This window comes from Heloderma suspectum, chromosome 5 (assembly GCF_057233095.1).
Source record: "Heloderma suspectum isolate Gila_16-S chromosome 5, 16-S_ref, whole genome shotgun sequence".
NCBI lineage: Eukaryota > Metazoa > Chordata > Lepidosauria > Squamata > Helodermatidae > Heloderma > Heloderma suspectum.
Genome location: NC_139462.1, coordinates 227,402,476 through 227,422,470, shown reverse-complemented (window position 1 = coordinate 227,422,470; position 19,995 = coordinate 227,402,476). Strand labels below are relative to the sequence as shown.

Below are 19,995 nucleotides of genomic sequence, written 5' to 3'. Positions count from 1 at the left end.
AGGGGGTAGGACCAGAGCACCTGCCCCACATCGAGGATTCCAGGGGGAGGGATGGAGCGCCTCCCCCCCACCGCGGATTGCCCGGCGCGGAGCCAGGTAGGTGTTTCGTACATCCCTGCACTGTCCCTCCCTCCCCTTCAGCCTTCAAGTGCGCAGGTATTTATTAGAAGTGTGGAGTCGCTTCAGCAGCGACCTTTTTGTACTCGGTAGCGTAGTGGCAAATTCAGAAGTGCCGGGGCCCTTCCCGACAGTCACAGCCACACCCCCTCATAGCCACACCCCCTTCCGAGATTATACAGCCTTGAAGGATCGTACAATACAAACGACCTCTCAGTCACTTTGGAGTCCTGCTGAGCAACGAATGCAGGATGAGGGTTACGTCTTTCTGAGATTCAGGAAGAAGACCGCGATAGCTTCCAGAATTCCCACAGTGCCAGCAGAAACACATCTTGTTATATCCTCCCCAGAACAGCAGTCTGGATTTTTGCTGTGTATTGGTTTCTTTCAGCATTCTGTGGCCTCTGCCAACACTAACGTCATTGGCTTTCCCCCCATAAGTCCAGAGTCCATAGTTCAGCGGTTCCAGTTTCTCAAAATATTCAGTCATCTCTTATGGTGCTGGAGTTGGATCCAGACTTAGTCATGCTGAGAGCAGACTCACGGAAATCAGAGGAACTTAAGAGTGTGATCCTATGGAGATAGGCGGCTGCCTCCGAACTCGGAGGCGACCGCCTATCCAATGCTGGGCAGGAGAAGCACGCAGGGGATCATTCCCTCTGCACTCCTCCTGCCCTGTATTTTCAGCTAGACAGCTGGTTTCGGCTGTCTAGCTGCGGGAGGGCAGAGTGGGGGAGGAGGCTGCCGTACGACACATAGGATTGTGTCGTACAGGCATTTCTGCCCTCCCCGCCCTGGAATGCCCCTCAGAACACCCCATTTCAGCCGCTCCGCACTCCTCTTGCGAGCATGGGGCTTCTCTGCGCTGCCTGCGAGGCAGTGCGGAAGGGGGGAAGGTCGGTTCTCCAGGTCCCGAGGTCGGTTCCCGGAAAACAAGTTATCCTACAGCCATCTAGCGGCTGACTAGCAGCCATAGGATTGCTCCTTCCGATAGTCATAAGTCACGACTAACTTTCCCCATTGATTTCAGTGAGTATACTCTAAGCATAACTCAATCTGGATCCAACCCTGAATGTGGCCTTCTGAGCAATGTCTCAACCTTGGGGAAATCACAGCACACAAAAGCACTCCTCTGGACCCACATTCCCTTGTTCGAGAAACAACTGCTGCCGCCATTGCTAATGATGATATCCTCAAAGCCACACAGCAAGGCCCCACTCAAGGCCATGATTTGCCCCGAGTAGCTGTCTGTAGTGAGCCTCCTACTCTGCCCCCAGTATTGAACTCACACACAACTGACACACATACATACGCACACAGAGAGAGTCAACAATGTATAATAATCATGCAAAACATTTTTCACTACGTATTTTAGTGGAAATCATCCTCCATGCTTTCCTGGAAGCAAAATACTTCTCTCTCTTCCATGGTAGAAAACTCAAATACAAATGCAAGCTTCTCCTTTTACAAAACACAGTGCACCGACACAGAAAACATAAACACACATTGATGCACTCTTTCATGCACACACACACACACGAAATGGAATATAAACTGACTCAATGCCTCTTTCAGATGCAACAGCCAAACAGGACACACACAAACATAGCCACTGCTGGCCCAGGACATCTTGCTGCCTGAGGAGAATCAGCAAATGTCTCCCATTTCTCAGAGGATGATCTGGGCCAGTCACTACCTCTCAGCCTAACGTTCCTCAAAGGATTGTTGTGAGGGTAAAAATGGATAGGAGGAAGATCTTGTAATTTTCCTTGGAGGAAAAATAAGGTGGGATATAAATCTAATAATAAATAAATAACTATTCTGCCATTATAAAGTTTTGCATCTTTTGCCACAAGGGACCAGGAATGCCCATAAGAATGACACCTGAGCTAATGCAAGAAATGTGGAACAGAAGTCAGAAGTCTTTCTCTAAACTATTTCCTGGAATTCCTTCTGCCATTTTTTTTCATGTTCCCAGGCACTTGCAGTCCTCCTGAACCCTTCAGATATATAGAGATGCTATATATCCGGTGCTGAAGGAGTTGCACTGGTTACCAGTTGTTTTCTGGGCCAAATTCAAGGTGTTGGTTTTGACCTTTAAAACCCTATATGGTTCCGGCCCAGCCTATCTTAAGGAGCGCCTCCAGCAACACCAGACAGGCCACTCAACAAGATCAGCCTCAGGTGGCCTTCTTCTCTCTCTCCCATCAGCCAGGACAGCTAGGCTGGTGAGGAAGAGGGAGAGGACCTTCTCTGTGGTGACGCCACTCTGTGGAAATCCCTCCTTTGGGAACTCCGACATGCCCCCTCTTTAATGACCTTCTGCCACGCATTAAAAATGTGGTTGTTCAGGCAGGCATTTGGGGTGGGTTTGGGTATTTTTAGAAATATGTTTTAATGTAGAATTTTATTGTTTTAAAACTGTTTGTATTGCTGTACATTGCCCAGAGTGGCCGGGTGACCGGCCAGATGGGCGATTAAGAAATTTAATTAATAAAAAAAAATAGAGATAATCCTTATACTGAAATGAATCAAGTTTTCAATAATTAGGAGAAGCCTTCTTTAAGGGATTAAATGGAGCCATATTTTTCTGAGGAGATTACTAATAGCCATCATGTTCTAGATGGGGTGCTGATTAACTGGAACAACAACCCTCAAACTGAGGGATTTCATGCAAGCCTAGCTTCATGGCCAAATTGGGAGCTGAACGTGACTCAGTCCAGCCATCCCCAGAGAGGAAAATGGGCCATGCAACACATCCAGGTGGTTTAGGCATTTTGTTGTTATGAAGAAATCAAAGACGCCTGTCAGGAATCCATGAGTTTTTACGCCCGTTTAACTTCTAGCAGCCTGCTTTTTTTTAATGTAACCTCCTCAAGACCATGTGCTGTGCAGTGGCACAACATAGATCTTCCCCAGTTCCCCTCCCACTAAGCACACAGGGAAAAGCAGAAGAAAAAAACAGAAAGGCTGCAGGAGCTTTCTTATACCAGGGGTGGGGGGATCTCCATGGAGATGGGGTTAGTTCACTCTCCACTTTGCTGTGGGTTTTACTGAAGTCAAATCTCTTCCATCTGGGGATACACGGGACTTGAGAGCCCAGATTTTCCCAAAGCTAGCCTGGAGCTCTTGGCAAGTCAACACTTTACCGCAAATTGTTTGAGTGGCTCCTGGGAAGAGTCGGATCCATGTCACCACTTAGAGAGCCTGTTCCCTCCCTCCCACTCCTTACCACTCTCACCTTGTTCCTCCCTTTATGCTTTCTTTGGCCAGTGTGTGTTAGTGCCTGCCCCCCCCACCTACGATTGATTTCCCCAATTTTTTCCCCCTCTAAAACTGCAATACTGCATTAGCACCTACTTCTGAACAGATGTGCTATTTCGCAATAGTGCTGTAGTGAAATGGGAGGTATAGGTGCTGCTGGACAAATGTGCGATAGTGCTATAGTGAAATACTGCTATAGTGAGATAGTGGGATAGGAGGTATACATACCACTGGACAAATGCGCAATAGTGCTATAGTGAGATAGTGGGATAGGAGGTATACATACCACTGGACAAATGCGCAATAGTGCTATAGTGAGATAGTGGGATAGGGGACAAATGCCCTATTTCTCTATTGCGTGATAGGGATAGCTTTTAAATGCGCAACCGCAGATTCCGCAGCAACTATCTCTGGGACTGTGATCTGGCCCAGTAAAGCGCTATTTCGCTTTAATCCTTTGCTTTTTAAAACAAGTTAGAGGCTGCCTGGAGCACACCTATATTTTGCAGGATGGCCACCAGAATTTAATGGTTGGCAAGGTGAAGCAAATGCCATGGGGTAGCTCAGAACTCTGATGGCCAGCCGTGAAATGGCAGAACCATCGGGGAAGCACAGGAGGGGAAAACACTGGGGAAACACCCCTTGATCAGGTCAGTGAGGTCATGGCCAGGTGAAAGACACACCCCTGAGCAGGGCTATGATGCCGGAGTAAATGCAGAGGACTGGTGTACGCCACAACAGAAGCACAAACAAGTCGATTTAAGGAAAACAATTGGACTAAAAGTAGTCTCAGAAGAACCAGTGTTTTGGCACAAAACTCTGGGGAGGCTGTGGGATGGCCACGACGTCAAGTGCCCCGAATGTCCTCCGAATGCAGCAACCTCGCAATAAGTCGCTCATGGAGACACCCCCTCCAGCTTCCTCCTCTCCCCCCCCCCCCGCCCATGTCCTCTTTCTTCCTCCTCCTGGCTGTAGCTTTTGTTTCTTCCCAGCTCTCTAATTCCACACGTGATTGCTGTGCACAGGATTGCTGGGTTGTTGCATGAGGCAAGTTCACCTATAAATACTAATAACTTTGGTCAAGGAGAGAAACCAGGGGGACCACGGCAGGAGCAAGAGGAGGGGAAGGAAGGGAATGGGGGAGGGGGGCGCGTACAAAGTTGGGCACACTCTTCATGCAGACAGCCAAGATGAAGGAAACATACCACGCAAGCCCAACTCGCTTTCTCCTTCCCACGGCAACAACGGCTCGTTCGTCTCGTAGCCCTCTGCTGACCCGGTGCCCACGGCTGCAGGGCCTACAGCAGCCGCCGCCCTTGTGCTGCCAAAAGCAGTGGCAGCTCATTCCACCAGCCGCCACCTCCCTGCCTAAGGAAGCCACCGCCGCCGCGAACCCCCGGTGCAAGCAGGCAGCGCTCTCTTTCCTGAGTCCCAATGAACAGGCGGACGGTGCTGCAGGACAGGAGAGTGGCAGCGAGGGTGGCTGCTGCTACTGCAGCCTGCAATAGCAGCAACAGCCACACGATTGATGGATTGATTGATTTCATTTCTATGCTGCCCAATAGCCGAAGCTCTCTGGGCGGTTCACAAAAAAATGACTCGCAACGGCCTCTCAGGCGCTTCCAGCCGCCTGCCCCACAGCAGCAGGCTGGGACCCAGCTCCAGAAAAAGTACCAGAACAGCGACCCGGTGAGATCTGGCAGGACTACACCCCCGTTTGTACTGCTATCATCCATGAAGGAACACTTGTGTTTTCACCTGTTTCGTTACGTTTTGCCTGTTTATATACTTGGTGCGCTCTTGCGATGTTAGAATGTAGCTGAGAGGACCAGAGGCCTAGCTTTGTTAGCGTGCACTTGGCCTACCACACGTACAGTTGCCTTGGGTACGGTGGCTTATGAAGGGATGAAATGTCTAGGAGGGAGAGAAACCACCTTTGTTTGCATTGGTTGAGTGGATCAATAAAGGATCTGTCCCCTTTATCACAGAAAGCCTGTTTCATCTATGGGGCTGTTTCATCTACCCCAGCAGGAGTTCAAACCACAGACCCTTTTTACCGCAGTTAAGCACTGGCTGTGTCTTCCTCTAAACCCAACTCCATTAAATTCCCTCATTTGTTCTGTTCTAGTTTTATCTTAAATTTATCAGCAAATCTTAGATGTCATTTAATTTCCAAGTTATTTAAAAAAAAGATTTTATTAGTTTTCCAAAGCCAAATCAACCAAACCAACAAATAGGAGAAAAGAAAGAAAAAAATGACAAAAGGGAAAAGGAAGTAGATAGATAAAAAGAAATACATTAAGTTTAAATCTAATTATTGACAGAGGGTAATACATTTAACATCTGTTCATTCCCCCACCACCACCACTTTACTTTACAGACCGAGATATAAGCAGAACCCATAGGCTGCATAAAGTTTTCATTACAATTCTTCAATATATCAAGTTTATATTTAGTCTCTTTTCTATAATCTGAGGAAAGGCTTTGGCAAATATTGCTGTATATGTCCCTGATCAATATATAGAATACAATTTCCAAGTTATGAATGTTGTTTTGTACTTTACTTTGTATTTCATTAATGTTTGGCACCGTTAGCACCATTTGGTGGAAAGGTGGGATACAGGTGTAAAAGATAGCATTAGTAATGATAAGTAATCATTAATAATATAATTACAACGTTTTTTGAACTCTTCCTCTCCCTGCTGGACATAATAATCCACTTGAATGCTTAGGATACATGGTGGCTATCACCACCTGTCCCCTTCATAATTTCAGCATTAATTTAGGGCCAAAATCGTTTTATGTTATTCATATTTGTCATTACTGGGTTGGGAAGTTGTCAGCTTTCTTTATTGCTCTCTTTGCTCTGCATTAATTCACAAAGGAGTTTTGCTTCTTCATTTTTTTAGTTGAGGGATTGCTCAGTGGTAGAGTACCTGCTTTCCATGCAGAAGTTCCCAGGTTGCATGCCCAGTTTCTCCACAGAACGCTAGGAAAAAAAAACAGCCTGAAACCCCAGAGAACTTCTCCAGTCAGTGTCGACAATACTGGGCCAGATGGACCAGTGGTCTGTATAAGATACGTTTGCTTTGTCAGAAGCACAATATGGACGGCCATCCCTCTAGGCAAAGACCAGTTCCCTTTGCCTACCAGGGCACAGATATTGTACTGGCTAGATTACACTAGCTTTTTAATTTGGCCATTCACCACATCAGGACAAAGCAAGCAGGACACCACAAGCCTTGTGACAACCATGTCATCCTGGGGATCCAGTCATAGCATTTAATGATTAAATATAGAGTTGGGAAACAAGTTTCAAAGGCCATCATTGCCCTACCTAGTTCTTTCAGGAACTATTAACATATTTGCAGTTGCTCTTTGCCGCCTCTAGAAACCCATTCTTCTCAAATACATGTTTTTGAAACCAAAGCCAGGGATTTATTTATGTTTGTTGGAACACAGAATTCTGCCTTCGCAAGTGACACCCTAATGTTATTTCTATTGTTATTAGAAATAACTCATGACAACAAGATCGTGGACACAATCCACCCACAATGGGTTTTCTACTTATTGTTGGCAAATTATCCCATCATATGAATAATCCATGAAATAATGAACGGGTTGGGCAACTCTATTACATTTCTATTCTGCCTTTCCTCCAAGGAGCTCAAACTAGCATACATGGTTTCTTGCTACTTTATCCTCACAACAATCCTGGAGGAAGGTTAGGTTGAGAGAGCGCAACTGGCCCAAGAGCAGCCATTGAGTCAGAGCTGAATGGGAATTTGCCCTGTGGAAAATAACTAAGGCAAGGCCATGTTGATCGGCTTCTTTGTGCCAATGTGGCAGATTCCTCAAAAGCCCATAACTGTTGTCTTTGTTTCTTCTGTACTGAAGGAGAAACTGGTAGGACAGTAGGGATAAGTTATCTTGTCTCCACAGCAACTCACCCCAGGTCTATGAATCGTCGTCCTTGCAAAAAGTTACAGGGCGCTGAGAGAAGAGACTGGGGGTGATGGTCCGGTAAAAGTTTAATTGATAATGAGCAGACATGCGCGCTAGGCATGGCTGATGTAACTTATTTAGCCACATTATGATTATAAATGTAACTGGTGAGTGTTGATCTGGGCTGCCTCTGGGTTGACAGAGCTGCCTTCGTTGTACACTAATAAACTCGAGTTGAATCTTACCCGTGTGTCCAGAGCTTAATTGAAGGGCAGCTGGGCATGGACCTCAAAGTCCAGTTTGGACTTTTACCACAATCTGGCGAGCCAGCCCAGAGGGCCTAACTTTGCAGCGCAATCACGCCCTGCCCAGATGCCTGAACAACCCAGCCGGCACTAGGTGAGTTCACCTTGGGGTCTTCTTGAACAGGCGAGATGGGTGTGCTTCAAAACCAAGGCCAACTCCAAGTAGGGTAAGATTAACTGGTAAAAAAAAAAAAGGTAAGACCACCTGGTTGGTTCCTTTGTTTAAGGTGATGTCCATTAAGTATTGAAAGGTATATATAGGACAGCCTTAACTGGTTGAAGGAGACAATATGGATGGGGGTCGGAGTGTCCTGACAGGGTCATCTCTAGATGTTATGCTTAAGCAATGGAATACTCTGCCAGGCATCGCTGGTTTGAGTAAAAAGCGCTTGGTTCTGTTGTGCACAGAAAAATGGCCAGTTCTTAGTCACTCATGGCCACCCAAAGGATCCTTCAACCAAAACATCTTAAGAGATCTCCATCTTGTTCTAGAGGACAGGGTGTCCGAAAACATGGATTATTGGTTTCTCTGGGCTGACGTGGCTGAGAAAAGGCAAGCAAGAAGTAAAGCAGCATCCTTCGTGAGTGTACCATCCGCGCCGCCTCCGCCACCTTGTCCACCGCCCCCCTACCCAGAGAACCAAGATCTGGTGCCATCCCAAGGATATATCCAGCTATAAACCAAATTCAAAGTGTCCGTACACAAATGGGTCAGATAGGGGTTTTAAATGCCTACCCCGACCCCTGTTAAATTTGAATGATGCAGCCGATTGCACAGTCATAACTCAGTACCAAGAATGGATGCGCACCGTTCTACAACGAATGGGTCAGAAAACTATAAACTGGTCTAAGGTGCGGGCTGTGACTCAAGAAAAATCAGGATCCTCCACTGATTTCTTGGTTAGGTTGACTCGCGCTCTGCTCATGTATGGGGGCGTTGACCCTGATGAGGCAAGGCATGCTACCCTGATAGTAGGTATGTTTGTGGAGCAAGCCACTCCTAATTTTCAAAAATATTTCAGGGAACACCAGCCAGGGTGGCAGGAAAATAGTGTGGAGATGTTGGCAATAGCAAAGTATGTGTTTGATGGAAGGGAGGAGAAGGCGCAGAAGCAACGGAAGAAGGAGAAAGAGTTAGAGGCTAAGTTGTTGGCCGCAGCCATTACAGGAACAAGGTTCCCGGGGTGTGGCTGAGGGAGAAGATGAGAGTTTGGTCGTGGACGTGGTAAGAAAGGATGTGGTAGAGGAGCAAGTGCAGGGGCAAATGAGGGAGGACAGGGAAGTGGTTATGACTGGGATGTGTGCCATTATTGCAAGCAACCTAGTCACTGGAAAAATGAGTGTCCCCAGAAGGGGAATCAAAGGCAAGAAGATCAGTAGACTGGGCAGTGGCAGGGGCAAGGGCCCGCCACTTACCAGGGAGCAGAAAGTGTTGGTATGTCAGAATGATGGGTAGAAGGAGGTTTAGGGATGGTTGGTAGCGAGAGCGAGAGTCAAACCCCAAACAGCTGGAAATTGAAGCTGGCAAAACCTTTTCTGACCCTTAACATAAATGGGAAACCTTATGACTGTCTTCTTAACACTGGCGCTGCAAAAAGCATGCTAAATAAAATCACCTTACCCCTTTCTGATTCCGGAAAAAGTGTCATAGGAATTGATAGAAAATTATCCACTGTTCCCTTGAGTCAACCAGTTACAGGTAAAATTGGCCCTTTTGCAGCAGATCATTCCTTCCTTCCTGATGATGTCAAAAAGCCCAATAAACCTCTTGGGAAGAGACCTGCTAGCAAAGTTAAATGCTTCTATCAGTTGCAGCCAAGATGGGCTCTATGTCACCCTGCCTACCTCCAATGTTATGGCTTTTTTAGAGGAGGATAGTCCCCCAACAGACACAGATCTGCCAGAAGAGCTCAGAGGGCTGCCATCTGAGTACTGAGCGAAAGATTCGGGTGAAATTGGGCTGCTAAAATCTGCAGCTCCTATAAAAATTACCGTCCGTACTGTCATGCTCCCCCCCCCCCCCCGTGAAGTAATATCCCATGTCATTGAAAGCCAGAGAATGCATTGGGAAACTAATTGAAAAACTCTTAAAACAAGGTGTCTTGTTTTTGTACAATGTTATTTGCCATGTAACACCCCAATTCTGGCTGTCAAAAAGAAGGTAAAGCCAAGACAGCCCCCCAGTTACCGCATGGTACAAGGCCTCAGCTGGGCACGGACCTCCAAGTCCAGTTTGGACTTTTACCACAGCCCCCAGTCCAGCACTCTAAACATGATAACACACTGGTTCTATTTCCAGGTATCCTGGACCATCTGCTCCCATCAGTAGTACACGCCCTGGTCTCCTCTCGTTTAGACTACTGTAATGCGCTCTACGTGGGTTTACCCTTGAAGACGGTTCGGAAGCTGCAGCTGGTACAGAACGCGGCGGCTCGCCTGATTAAAGGCAGCCGCCGGCGAGATCACATCACTCCAGTGCTGAAGGAGTTGCACTGGTTACCAGTTGTTTTCCGGTCCAAATTTAAGGTGTTGGTTTTGACCTTTAAAACCCTATATGGTTCCGGCCCAGCCTATCTTAAGGAGCGCCTCCAGCAACACCAGACAGGCCACTTAACAAGATCAGCCTCGGATGGCCTTCTCTCTGTCCCATCAGCCAGGACAGCTAGACTGGTAGGGACGAGGGAGAGGGCCTTCTCTGTGGTGGCCCCCACTCTGTGGAACTCCCTCCCTAGGGAACTCCGTCATGCCCCCTCTTTAATGAGCTTCCGTCGTGCATTAAAAACGTGGTTGTTCAGGCAGGCATTTGGGGTGGGTTAGGGTATTTAAAAAAAAAAATTATGGTAGAATTTTATTGTTTTAAATTGTTTTATGGTATGTTGTACATCGCCCAGAGTGGCTGGGTGACCAGCCAGATGGGCGATTAATAAATTTAATAATAAATAAATAAAATAAATATATGTGTGTGTGTGTGTGTGTGTGTGTGTGTGTATATATATATATATATATATATATATAGTGAACCGCCCAGAGAACTTCAGCTATGGCATGGTTGTTGTTGTTGTTCAGTCGTGTCCGACTCTTCGTGACCCCATGGACCATAGCACGCCAGGCCTTCCTGTCCTGCGCTCTCTCCCGGAGCGTGCTCAAGTCCATATTCATTGCATCGGTGATGCTATCTAGCCATCTCATCCTCTGCCGTCCCCTTCTCCTTTTGCCTTCAGTCTTTCCCAGCATCAGGGTCTTTTCCAGAGCGTTTTCTCTTCGCATTAGGTGGCCAAAATATTTGAGCTTCAGCTTCAGTATCTGTCCTTCCAATGAGCACTCAGGGTTGATTTCCTTTAGGATGGACTGATTTGACCTCCGTGCAGTCCAGGGGACTCGTAAGAGTCCTCTCCAGCACCACAGTTCGAAAGCATCCATTCTTCGGCGCTCAGCCTTCCTTATAGTCCAGCTCTCACAGCCATACATTACTACTGGGAAATATGGCATGGTATAGAAATGTAATAAATGAAATGAAATCCAGCCCTTCTGAGGTCCCAGTTTGGGACTCCTGGATTCCCAGCTGGCCATGTCCCATTTCCCCAACCACTGATCTTTTGGTGGTTTCCTGGCTTTTGTGTGGTTCTTTCTCCCATTCAAAAACTTCCCCCATTCTTTCTTATTTATTACATTCATATCCCACCTTTCTTCCATCGTGGAACTCAAGGTGGCTATGTGTGGTTTGCAGGCGGTCTCCCTTCCAAGCACTGACCTTCCAAGCTTAACCTCAGCAAGGTGGCTGCCTCATTTGCCGTCAGACCATGTATTGGGACCTTTCCCCCATTGAAATGCCCCTTCTAAAGCCTAGTTACTGGAACTAAGAGCTTTAAGCTGAAATAAGCAGACGTTTTTGGCCCTGCGCCTTTTGCCTTCAGCCCTACCCACTGTGACCCCCAAGAGCTTCTCTGAAATGGAATTTGGCCATCAGGGTGAAAGAGGCCCAACACCCCTGCTATAGTACAACCATGCAATACACACACTTCCTAATGAAGAGTGCTCCTGTTCAGGCTCTCCAACCATGCTAGCCAACAAGTCATGCCTTCCTCTGGGATTCTGAAAACTGTAAGGCGTTCAAGCAGGCCGATTTATCCCCCCCCCCCCGATTTTCCTTTTTTTTCCTTCCAAGTCACAACTGACACATTCCATGACTCCTGGAAGATAATGAATCCCTTGCGTCCTCTGGGAGATTTAAAAACAACAACTCAGAGCATAGTTAAACTATGGAATTTGCTACCACCACAGGATGTGGTGGCCACCACTTTAGATAGCTTTAAGAGGGGGTTGGACAAATGCCTGGAGGAAAAGGCTATCAATGGCTACTAGTCCTGATGGCCATGTGCTACCTCCAGTACCAGAGGCAGTGAGCCTATGTACCCAGTTGTTGGGGAACATGGGTGGGAGGGTGTTGTTGCACTTGTGTCCTGCTTGTGGGTTCCTGGTCGACAGCTGGTTGGCCACTGTGTGAACAGAATGCTGGACTAGAGATGGACCCTTGGTCTGATCCAGCAGGGCTCAAACGTACTTGGCGGACTCTATGGCCTGATCTGCACAACTGAACAACCCATGGTGGGTTGTCAGCCTTGTTTGTTTCAGAGTAGCTTGTCATATTCTCTGAACTCGGTAGGATGGCTTAAGCATGGGTTGTTAACCATGTACAAGTCACCCTGAGAACCCATGGCTTATTTCTGGGTTGTTTTCAGGGTGCCTTCTCATGACGTACAAACCCGGCAGTGTGATTTCTGCATGGCTTATGTAAAAAAAGATTCAGGACAGATAAACAGATGTACTTCTTTAAACAGTGCATAGTTAAACTATGGAATTCACTGCCACAAGATGTTGTGCTGGCCATCACTTTGGATGGCTTTAAAAGGGGATTGGACAAATTTTTGAAGGAGAAGGCTGTCCATGGCTACTAGTCCTGATAACTATATGCTACCTCCCGTATCAGAGGCAGTGAACCAATGTACACCAGTTGCTGAGGAACATGGGTGGGGGGGTGCTGTTGCACTTATGCCCTGCTTGTGGGTTCCTGGTCAACAGCTGGTTGGCTGTATGCTATCATTAAACACAGTGCATGCATAGGTTTTGCTTGTCTTTGCGTTTCACCTGCAACAGATTATTTGATGATACAGTGTGAACCAGTTTTTTCTGGATGCTGGTATTTATTGTTATTTTGTTATTTACATTTCTATACTGCCCTATAGCCAAAGCTCTCTGGCCGGTTTACAAAGATTAAAAATATTAAAAATACAGTATACTGAGGTTAAAAGTCATTTACATAAAAAACACATGAACAGACAATATACACAAAGACAACATATATCTAAAACAACTTCAAACAATCAGCCATAACCATAAGCCCAATCCAAGATTGATTAAAACTCATCATATGCTGCCAAATGCTTGGGAGAAGAGACCTGGCACCAAAAAGATAACAGTGTTGGTGCCAGGCGGCCTCATCAAGGAGATCATTCCATAATTGGGGGGGGCAATTATGGAACAGGTCACATCAGGCATAGGGGGGGCAATTCTGGGGGAGGGGGCAGATGGAGACACTGGATCCAATTACTGTGTTCATAACAGTGGCAATTAGCAATGTTAGGAAGTGCCTTTAAATATACTTTGCCCCACACTTCTCATTGTTTTCTTCCCACCCCACACTTTTCATCTCTAGGTTGGCAGTAGTAGGAAATGCTAATTATCGGTAGTACACATTTTAGTTTAAATGATGTAAAAGATACCACGCCATCATGGGCTGCTTAAGACTGCCAGTCTAATTTAATGTGGTTCGTAACAATAGGTACATAATAGGGATGTGCACCAGCCACAAGTTTCAGTTCAGACCCCAATCCAGCAATTCGGAAAACAGCTCCATTCACATTGGACCAACTCAGAGGCAGACCAATTTGACTCAGAATGTAATCCAATTCTTGATCTGGAAATCTGAAGCTTCATGCCTCCCATTGACTATAAACGAAAATCAATAAATGACTTTAACTTCTGTGTTATTTCTGTGCTATTTGACATAACTGGATGGCATTCAGCAGCATAGTGGCCCTCTGTGAGTGAATTAAATCTGCCAAATTTCAGACATGTTGGTGTAGGGAATTTTGTGCTGGATGCCTATGAATGCTGCTGTTGCTGTTTTCAAGCAACTGGCAATATTGTTCTTATTACCTGATAGAATTTGATGGGAATTTTAGGAATAGTTCCCCCTTTTGAGGGGATCAATCCCTCCAAGTTCCAGATGAATAGTTTCAGGCATTTTGTGCAAGAGAATGCAATTTGGTTCCCCCACCTTTCTTTCTTTTTTAAAGAATGCACGTTCTGGAAAGTTATGAAAATGGCATACAGTACATGTCCCTAACTAAGAAAATGGCGAAATTTTTATTTATTTATTTATTTATTATTTTATTTATTTCATTTCTATACTGCCCAATAGCCGAAGCTCTCTTTTTTTTGGAAGGATAAATGCAGCCATTTTTGTGACAGAGGAATCTTCACATTGGGATTTGTTTCCCTTTCCTCCCCTCTGTGATTATTTTCTGGGGCGGGAAACTTGTATGAAAATGGCATACATCATACAGGTGTCCCTAGAAAAGGAACTGTAAAAAATTCAGAAGGATATGTGTAGGGGCTAGGGAGCTGCCGTAAAATTTACAATTTTAATATTGATGATTTAATTATATTTTAACTATTGTACACTTGTATTTCTGTTTCTAGGTTTTAATTGTATAAATTTTAATATAAAGCCGCCTTGAGTCCCAGTATTGGGGGAAAAGGCGGGATATAAATAAATTAATAATAATAATAATAATAATAATAATAATAGAAAAAGAGTTTAAGGAGATTTGTTTACTGCTGAATTGGCACCACCATTACAGAAACTGCAGTAAGGCAGGGATGGATAGTGGAAAAGGAGCATACAGAGGCAGAAGGCCCTGAACATCCAGCATTTTTCAAGCAATCATGCAATGCCACACCCTCCTAGGTCCCACAGATACGACAAAAACTTTTACTGTTCTATTCCTGGGAGAGAAAACTAGCAAAGAGCACTGAACGCTGAAACAGTCCTGCACTATTTTATTTATTTTACTGTACTTACTGCATTTTTGCCCCACTTTTCAAATGGTTGTTGTCTCCCAGAGCGACTCATATCAATAAAAGAGAGAGGGAGAGCCAGAGAAGGGAGATAAAAGAGAGGGAGAAGGAGAGCCAGTGTGTAAGCCACCGGGCTGACAAACTGAAATGACAAGAAGACACACCAGGGAAGAGTAGTGGAGGGAGCAGGAAGAGAGGGGAAATGGGCTTTTCACGGCCAGAAAAGGATGGCCAGCTATAAACGTGTCAGGCTGGTCTTCCCTTGCTGGTGTTCTTGCTTGAATGAGGCTCGTTCCTTGGGTGGGGGATGCAGCCAGAGTGTTCTTTCCCCAGAGGGGTAAACAGCATTCTTTTCTCTGCAGTCCCAGGGCAACAGTCAGTTGGAGCCAAGTGTTTTTTCTGGTAGGGAGGGGAAAGCAAGCTCCCTGCCATTGCTCCTTCTCTGGCTCATAGGAAGGCTAGATTGGTCTCCTGTTTGATTTAATGTTATTTCTGGGAAACCCAGTGTGCAGCCTGTCAGTGGCCGTAGGTTCCCTGGCTGAGGGTAGGGCTTGCTATGTGGACCTCTGAAGAGAGGTACCGCTCTTAGGGGCATTGGGATATACTGCAACATTTCGTTGCAAGTCTCACCTATACCCTCTAGTAATCAGGTAGTCAACTTGGTATGAGTTTGGAAGTGAAACAGGGCCACCCGAAAATAAGGGAGAGATACTCAGGGGACTCATTAGGGACACAGAAGTATAGACGTTTGTAAATTAAACAAAAAATAAATACTTTAAACCCACAAAAATGGCTGGACAAGGGCGTGTTAATGTCCAGGGTTCATGGCATAGAGATAAGAAATTTCTAGCCTAACTCATCTCATTGTCTGAAAAAGAACTTTGGGTTCACATATAATAGTAAAATCTTCTGTTTTGACACTGGCAGCCAGCTCCAGACCTGAACCCTCTGGCACTATCACAACAGAGGAAGGACTCAAGGGGTACCGGGGGGGGGGGGGAGGTGTGTCCTTTTTTTCTTTTCTTTTTTTAAGTACAGAACTTTTAAAGAGCAGAAAACAACAGAATGAAATTTAATTGGGATAAATGCCAAGTTCTGCACCTAAGAAAAAGAAACCAAATGCACAGTTACAAGATGGGGGATACTTGGCTTAACAACACTACAAGCGAGAAGGATCGTGGAATTGTCGATCACAAGCTGAATATGAGCCAACCATGTGATGTGACTGCAAAAAAGGCAAATGCTATTTTGGGCAGCATTAATAGAAGCATAGCTTCTAAATCTTGGGAAGTACTAGTTCCCCTCTACTCAGCATTGGTTAGGCCTCATCTTGAATACTGTGTCCAGTTCTGGGCAGCACACTTTAAGAAGGATGCAGACAAACTGAAGAGGGTTCAGAGGAGGGCAACAAAGACGATCGGGGGCTGGAAACAAAGCCCTGTGAGGAGAGGCTGAAAGAACTGGACATGTTTAGCCTTGAGAAGAGAAGACTGAGAGGAGATATAGCGCTCTTCAAGTACCTGGAAGGCTGTCCCAGAGAGGAAGACAAGGATCTCTTCTCGGTCATCCCAGAGTGCAGGACATGGAATCATGGGCTCAAGTTACAGGAAGCCAGATTCCAGCTGAACATCAGGAAAAACTTCCTGACTGTTAGAGCAGTACGACAATGGAACCCATTACCTGGGGAGGTGGTGGGCTCTCCTACGCTGGAGGCATTCAAGTCGAGGCTGGACAGCCACTTGTCAGGTATGCTCTGGCTTGTATTCCTGCATTGAGCAGGGCGTTGGTCTTATAGGCCCCTTCCAATCCTACTATTCTATGACTCTATGAAGTCCCCAGTTTAAATTACAACAGGGCAGCATCCCACCCCATTGCTGGACCATTCCTTCCCTGCAAAGGAGAGGAGGAGAATGTTGCAAACTTGGCTGCCCCCACCTATTTTTCCCAGGAAAAAAGCAGTGGCCTAGTATTTTTCTAGTACAAAAAGAACCACCAGACCATACAAAAAACAACCACTCCTGCCACCTCTTCAGAACTAAGTACCATTTCCTAAAAGGGTGACAACTTTCACCTCCCTTAAAATTTTACGCCCTTCAGGTTTTCAACCAACCACCAGTCCTCCCCAAATGTGCCCTGTCTTGGCCAACCCCTCATTTAAATCTTGCCTCTGCAATGAATCCACACAAGTTAGCCTTAGATATGCCATTCGCTTCCAGTCTTTGCTGCATGCTCCAGCCTGCAATATGGAATAACACAGATCTACCTTACAAGGCTGTTGTGAGAATTGTAAGACAATAATTTGTTTGAAGGATTGTGAAATCTCTAAAGGATTGTAAATAATCACTATTATTTACCATTTCAATTGCCTTATGTACTGTGAGGAATAAAAGTGATTTTAAACCGTTAGGATTCTCACAAGTGGTTCAAATAGTTATTATGCTCTTGCTGAAGTCATGATTATGTGCTCTGGAATCTAGCAATTAATAGGCCTATTATGGCAAGTGCGACAGACTTTCATCACAATATCCATGGAATGTTCTGTGAAGGTAATAGGAATGAAGATGACAAAAGCGCCATTAAACCTCTTTCCAAACTAGAGCTATATACCTCCTACCCTTTCTCTTCACACATCTTATGAAAGAGGCTCTAACCTATGAAAGCTCATGCTATATACACCATTCAGAATAGGTGCCACTGTACTTTTTATTCTGTGCCGATACAAAATAACATGGACACTCTCTGGAATGTTGGTACTTCATACTTAAAGAAAACCTTAATAAATGGTATTTTACAGACTGTTCCCACCAGGATTTAACAATGAATTATTGCAAATGAATGTACTGAGAAGCTATGAAAGCCAGGTTTAAGTTTCCTTCCCCTTAAAATCGTAATCGATACCTAAACTGAATATCACGAGAAGGATGTGTAGATCCAAACCCATAGCGTGTCCCATCTGTTGGCGGTATTTCTTCTTCTGCATTAACCAGTTCCATGTCAAAGTAGGTGAGCATCAAGATGACAAACATCTTCATTTCACTAAGAGCAAAGAATCGCCCAGGGCACATTGAGGGTCCTCCACCAAAAGGCATACTGTAATGCTTCAACTTTTTCCCATTCTTAAAGAATTCTTTTTTTATACCATCTGGGTTCACGAACCTGTCATATTTGAAGGTCTGGGGGTCAGGATGGACTTCTGGATCCATATGCAGTGCAATGAAGGGGAAAAGAAGTAGATGGTCTCCTTTACGGAGAATATATTCTCTCCCATCAGCCATCTTAAGATCTGTGTCCTGTACCACACTTCTGAACAGAAAAGGACTCACTTTCAGGCGCAGAGTTTCCTCTATTGCACTGTCGAGAAGAGGAGTCTTTATCATATCCAAGGACACGCTGATGAAGGGGCTGCTTGACTTGACTTCCTGATCCGACTCTCTTAGTACGCTGTCCACTTCTTCCCTCACTGCCTTCATTGCTTCCGGATATTTAAGGAGATGCACAAGAATCCAGAAAGTAGCTGGACCAGTGTTAGCTTGAGATGCCCAGAGAAGAAGAAATAGGAATTTGGTCCGCATCTTTTCAGTCATCCCTGTCTCCGCCATCTGCTGATCTTGCTCAGTTACCCAACTGCTGATGTTGTCCTTCTGATATATCTTTTCTACTGACAGAATGTCCCAGAGTATCTTCTTCAGTCTCCGTGTCTCCCTCTTGCCCAGAGGATCCAGCATGTTGAGGGCCATTTGGGGAAAGAAATGATCAAATTTCTGGAAATATTCAAACAACTCTCCATACTGTGCTACTTTATTATCCTTACCATTTTCTTTGCTTTCTACATCTTCATCTGGCTCAGTTCCAAACAAAGTCAGAAAAGCAGCGTGGAAGATGGTTTTGTAGCTAAAGTGGAGGACTCCATCCTGCTGCCAAGATCTTTTCCCCTCCCCTGAATGCTGGCTGTGAAGCATCACAGTCTTCAACTTCTCCATCATCACCTGGTTCAGGACAGCTAGACCCTTACCTTTGAGATTCTTCTTGCTAATTGTTTGCACAATCTTATGGTGAGATTCGGATGTACAAAAATCAAATGCATTAAATACTATAATTGATCCAAATTTATAAAAATCCAGTTTGTCTTTTGATGCCTTTATTATGTGGTTGTAAGTGTGAGGGTCCATCACAAAATGTAAATAATTCCCTCCAACCAGCACTGTGAAAACATCCCCATGTTTTTTCCGCATCCTTTCCAAAAATTCTACAGGGCCCTTCTTGAAACTTATCCCGTGTCCTAGCCATGGAATGAAGCCTTTGTCCAAAGGAGGTTCCTTGGGTTTCCTCTTGCGAAATGCTCCTATTGTATAGAGTCTGCCAACTATGGTTGCACAGAAGGTTGCTAAGAAAGCACAAAGCACAGTCTCCCAGAAATCCATCACTGATGTGCTGGAAGAAATGCTACTCACTGAAAAGAAGAACAGATGCACGGGTGTACTTGTAAAGTATGTGATCGTTTGGCAGAACTGGATCAAGCTGCCTCATTCCATTTGAGTTGGCAAAGTTGAGTTGTCCTCCTCACTGCATCATTAATAGCATTCTGGTATTCACCTGCACCTCCTGCACTATTATCATATCCATGTTCTGTCAGTTCACATTCACTGAAAAAAACAAAAACAAGACCAGGGTATAATAACTGGGGATCATTGCTAAGATAACATGTAAGGAGCTTAGTCAGAGGGCTAAGATTCTGGCCTGATTCACATTAATAATAACAACAACATTTCTATACCACCCCATAGCCAAAGCTCTCTGTTAACTTAATCATATTGGTGCCATTTCCATGGTTCAACAGGTGTAAGACAGAATCACCCAGGGTGCCTCCGGACAGATGGCTTCTAGCACTACCAGTCGAAAGGCATTGTGCAGCTATTTAATCTTTTCCTCCTTCGTGGATATTTTGTGGACAGAAAAAAGGTGGAAGAAGCAGCGGAAAAATATGGGAGGATTACAAATGGAAGATGATCACCCTTGTAAAATGTTGTGAATGAAGCAGGTTGATTGCACAATGACAGCCTCATCTGAAAGGACTCCCAGGCTCCACAACACCATGAACTGGACGTTTTGCTCATTATTCAGCAGTATCTGAACTATCACAGTAGCATGGCAACCATGTTACTCAAATAAAATATAAATCAGGCCTGTGTGACAAGACTGCTTGTTCCAACTTGAACAGATATTG

The 19,995-nt window shown here is 45.2% G+C and overlaps 1 protein-coding gene across 1 annotated transcript; it reads right to left on the bottom strand.

The window, feature by feature from the left end:
* Window positions 1-17,650: 17,650 nt before the first annotated feature.
* On the bottom strand, window positions 17,651-19,192 carry LOC146345241 (7-alpha-hydroxycholest-4-en-3-one 12-alpha-hydroxylase-like). Its single transcript, XM_084855108.1, has one exon. The coding sequence runs from the start codon at window positions 19,190-19,192 to the stop codon at window positions 17,651-17,653; it is 1,542 nt and encodes a 513-aa protein (XP_084711234.1).
* Between the last annotated feature and the right edge of the window lie 803 nt (window positions 19,193-19,995).

Bases quoted from the DNA above. Each gene is read 5' to 3' on its own strand.
- LOC146345241 (XM_084855108.1), bottom strand. From the start codon at position 19,192: ATGGATTTCTGGGAGACTGTGCTTTGTGCTTTCTTAGCAACCTTCTGT.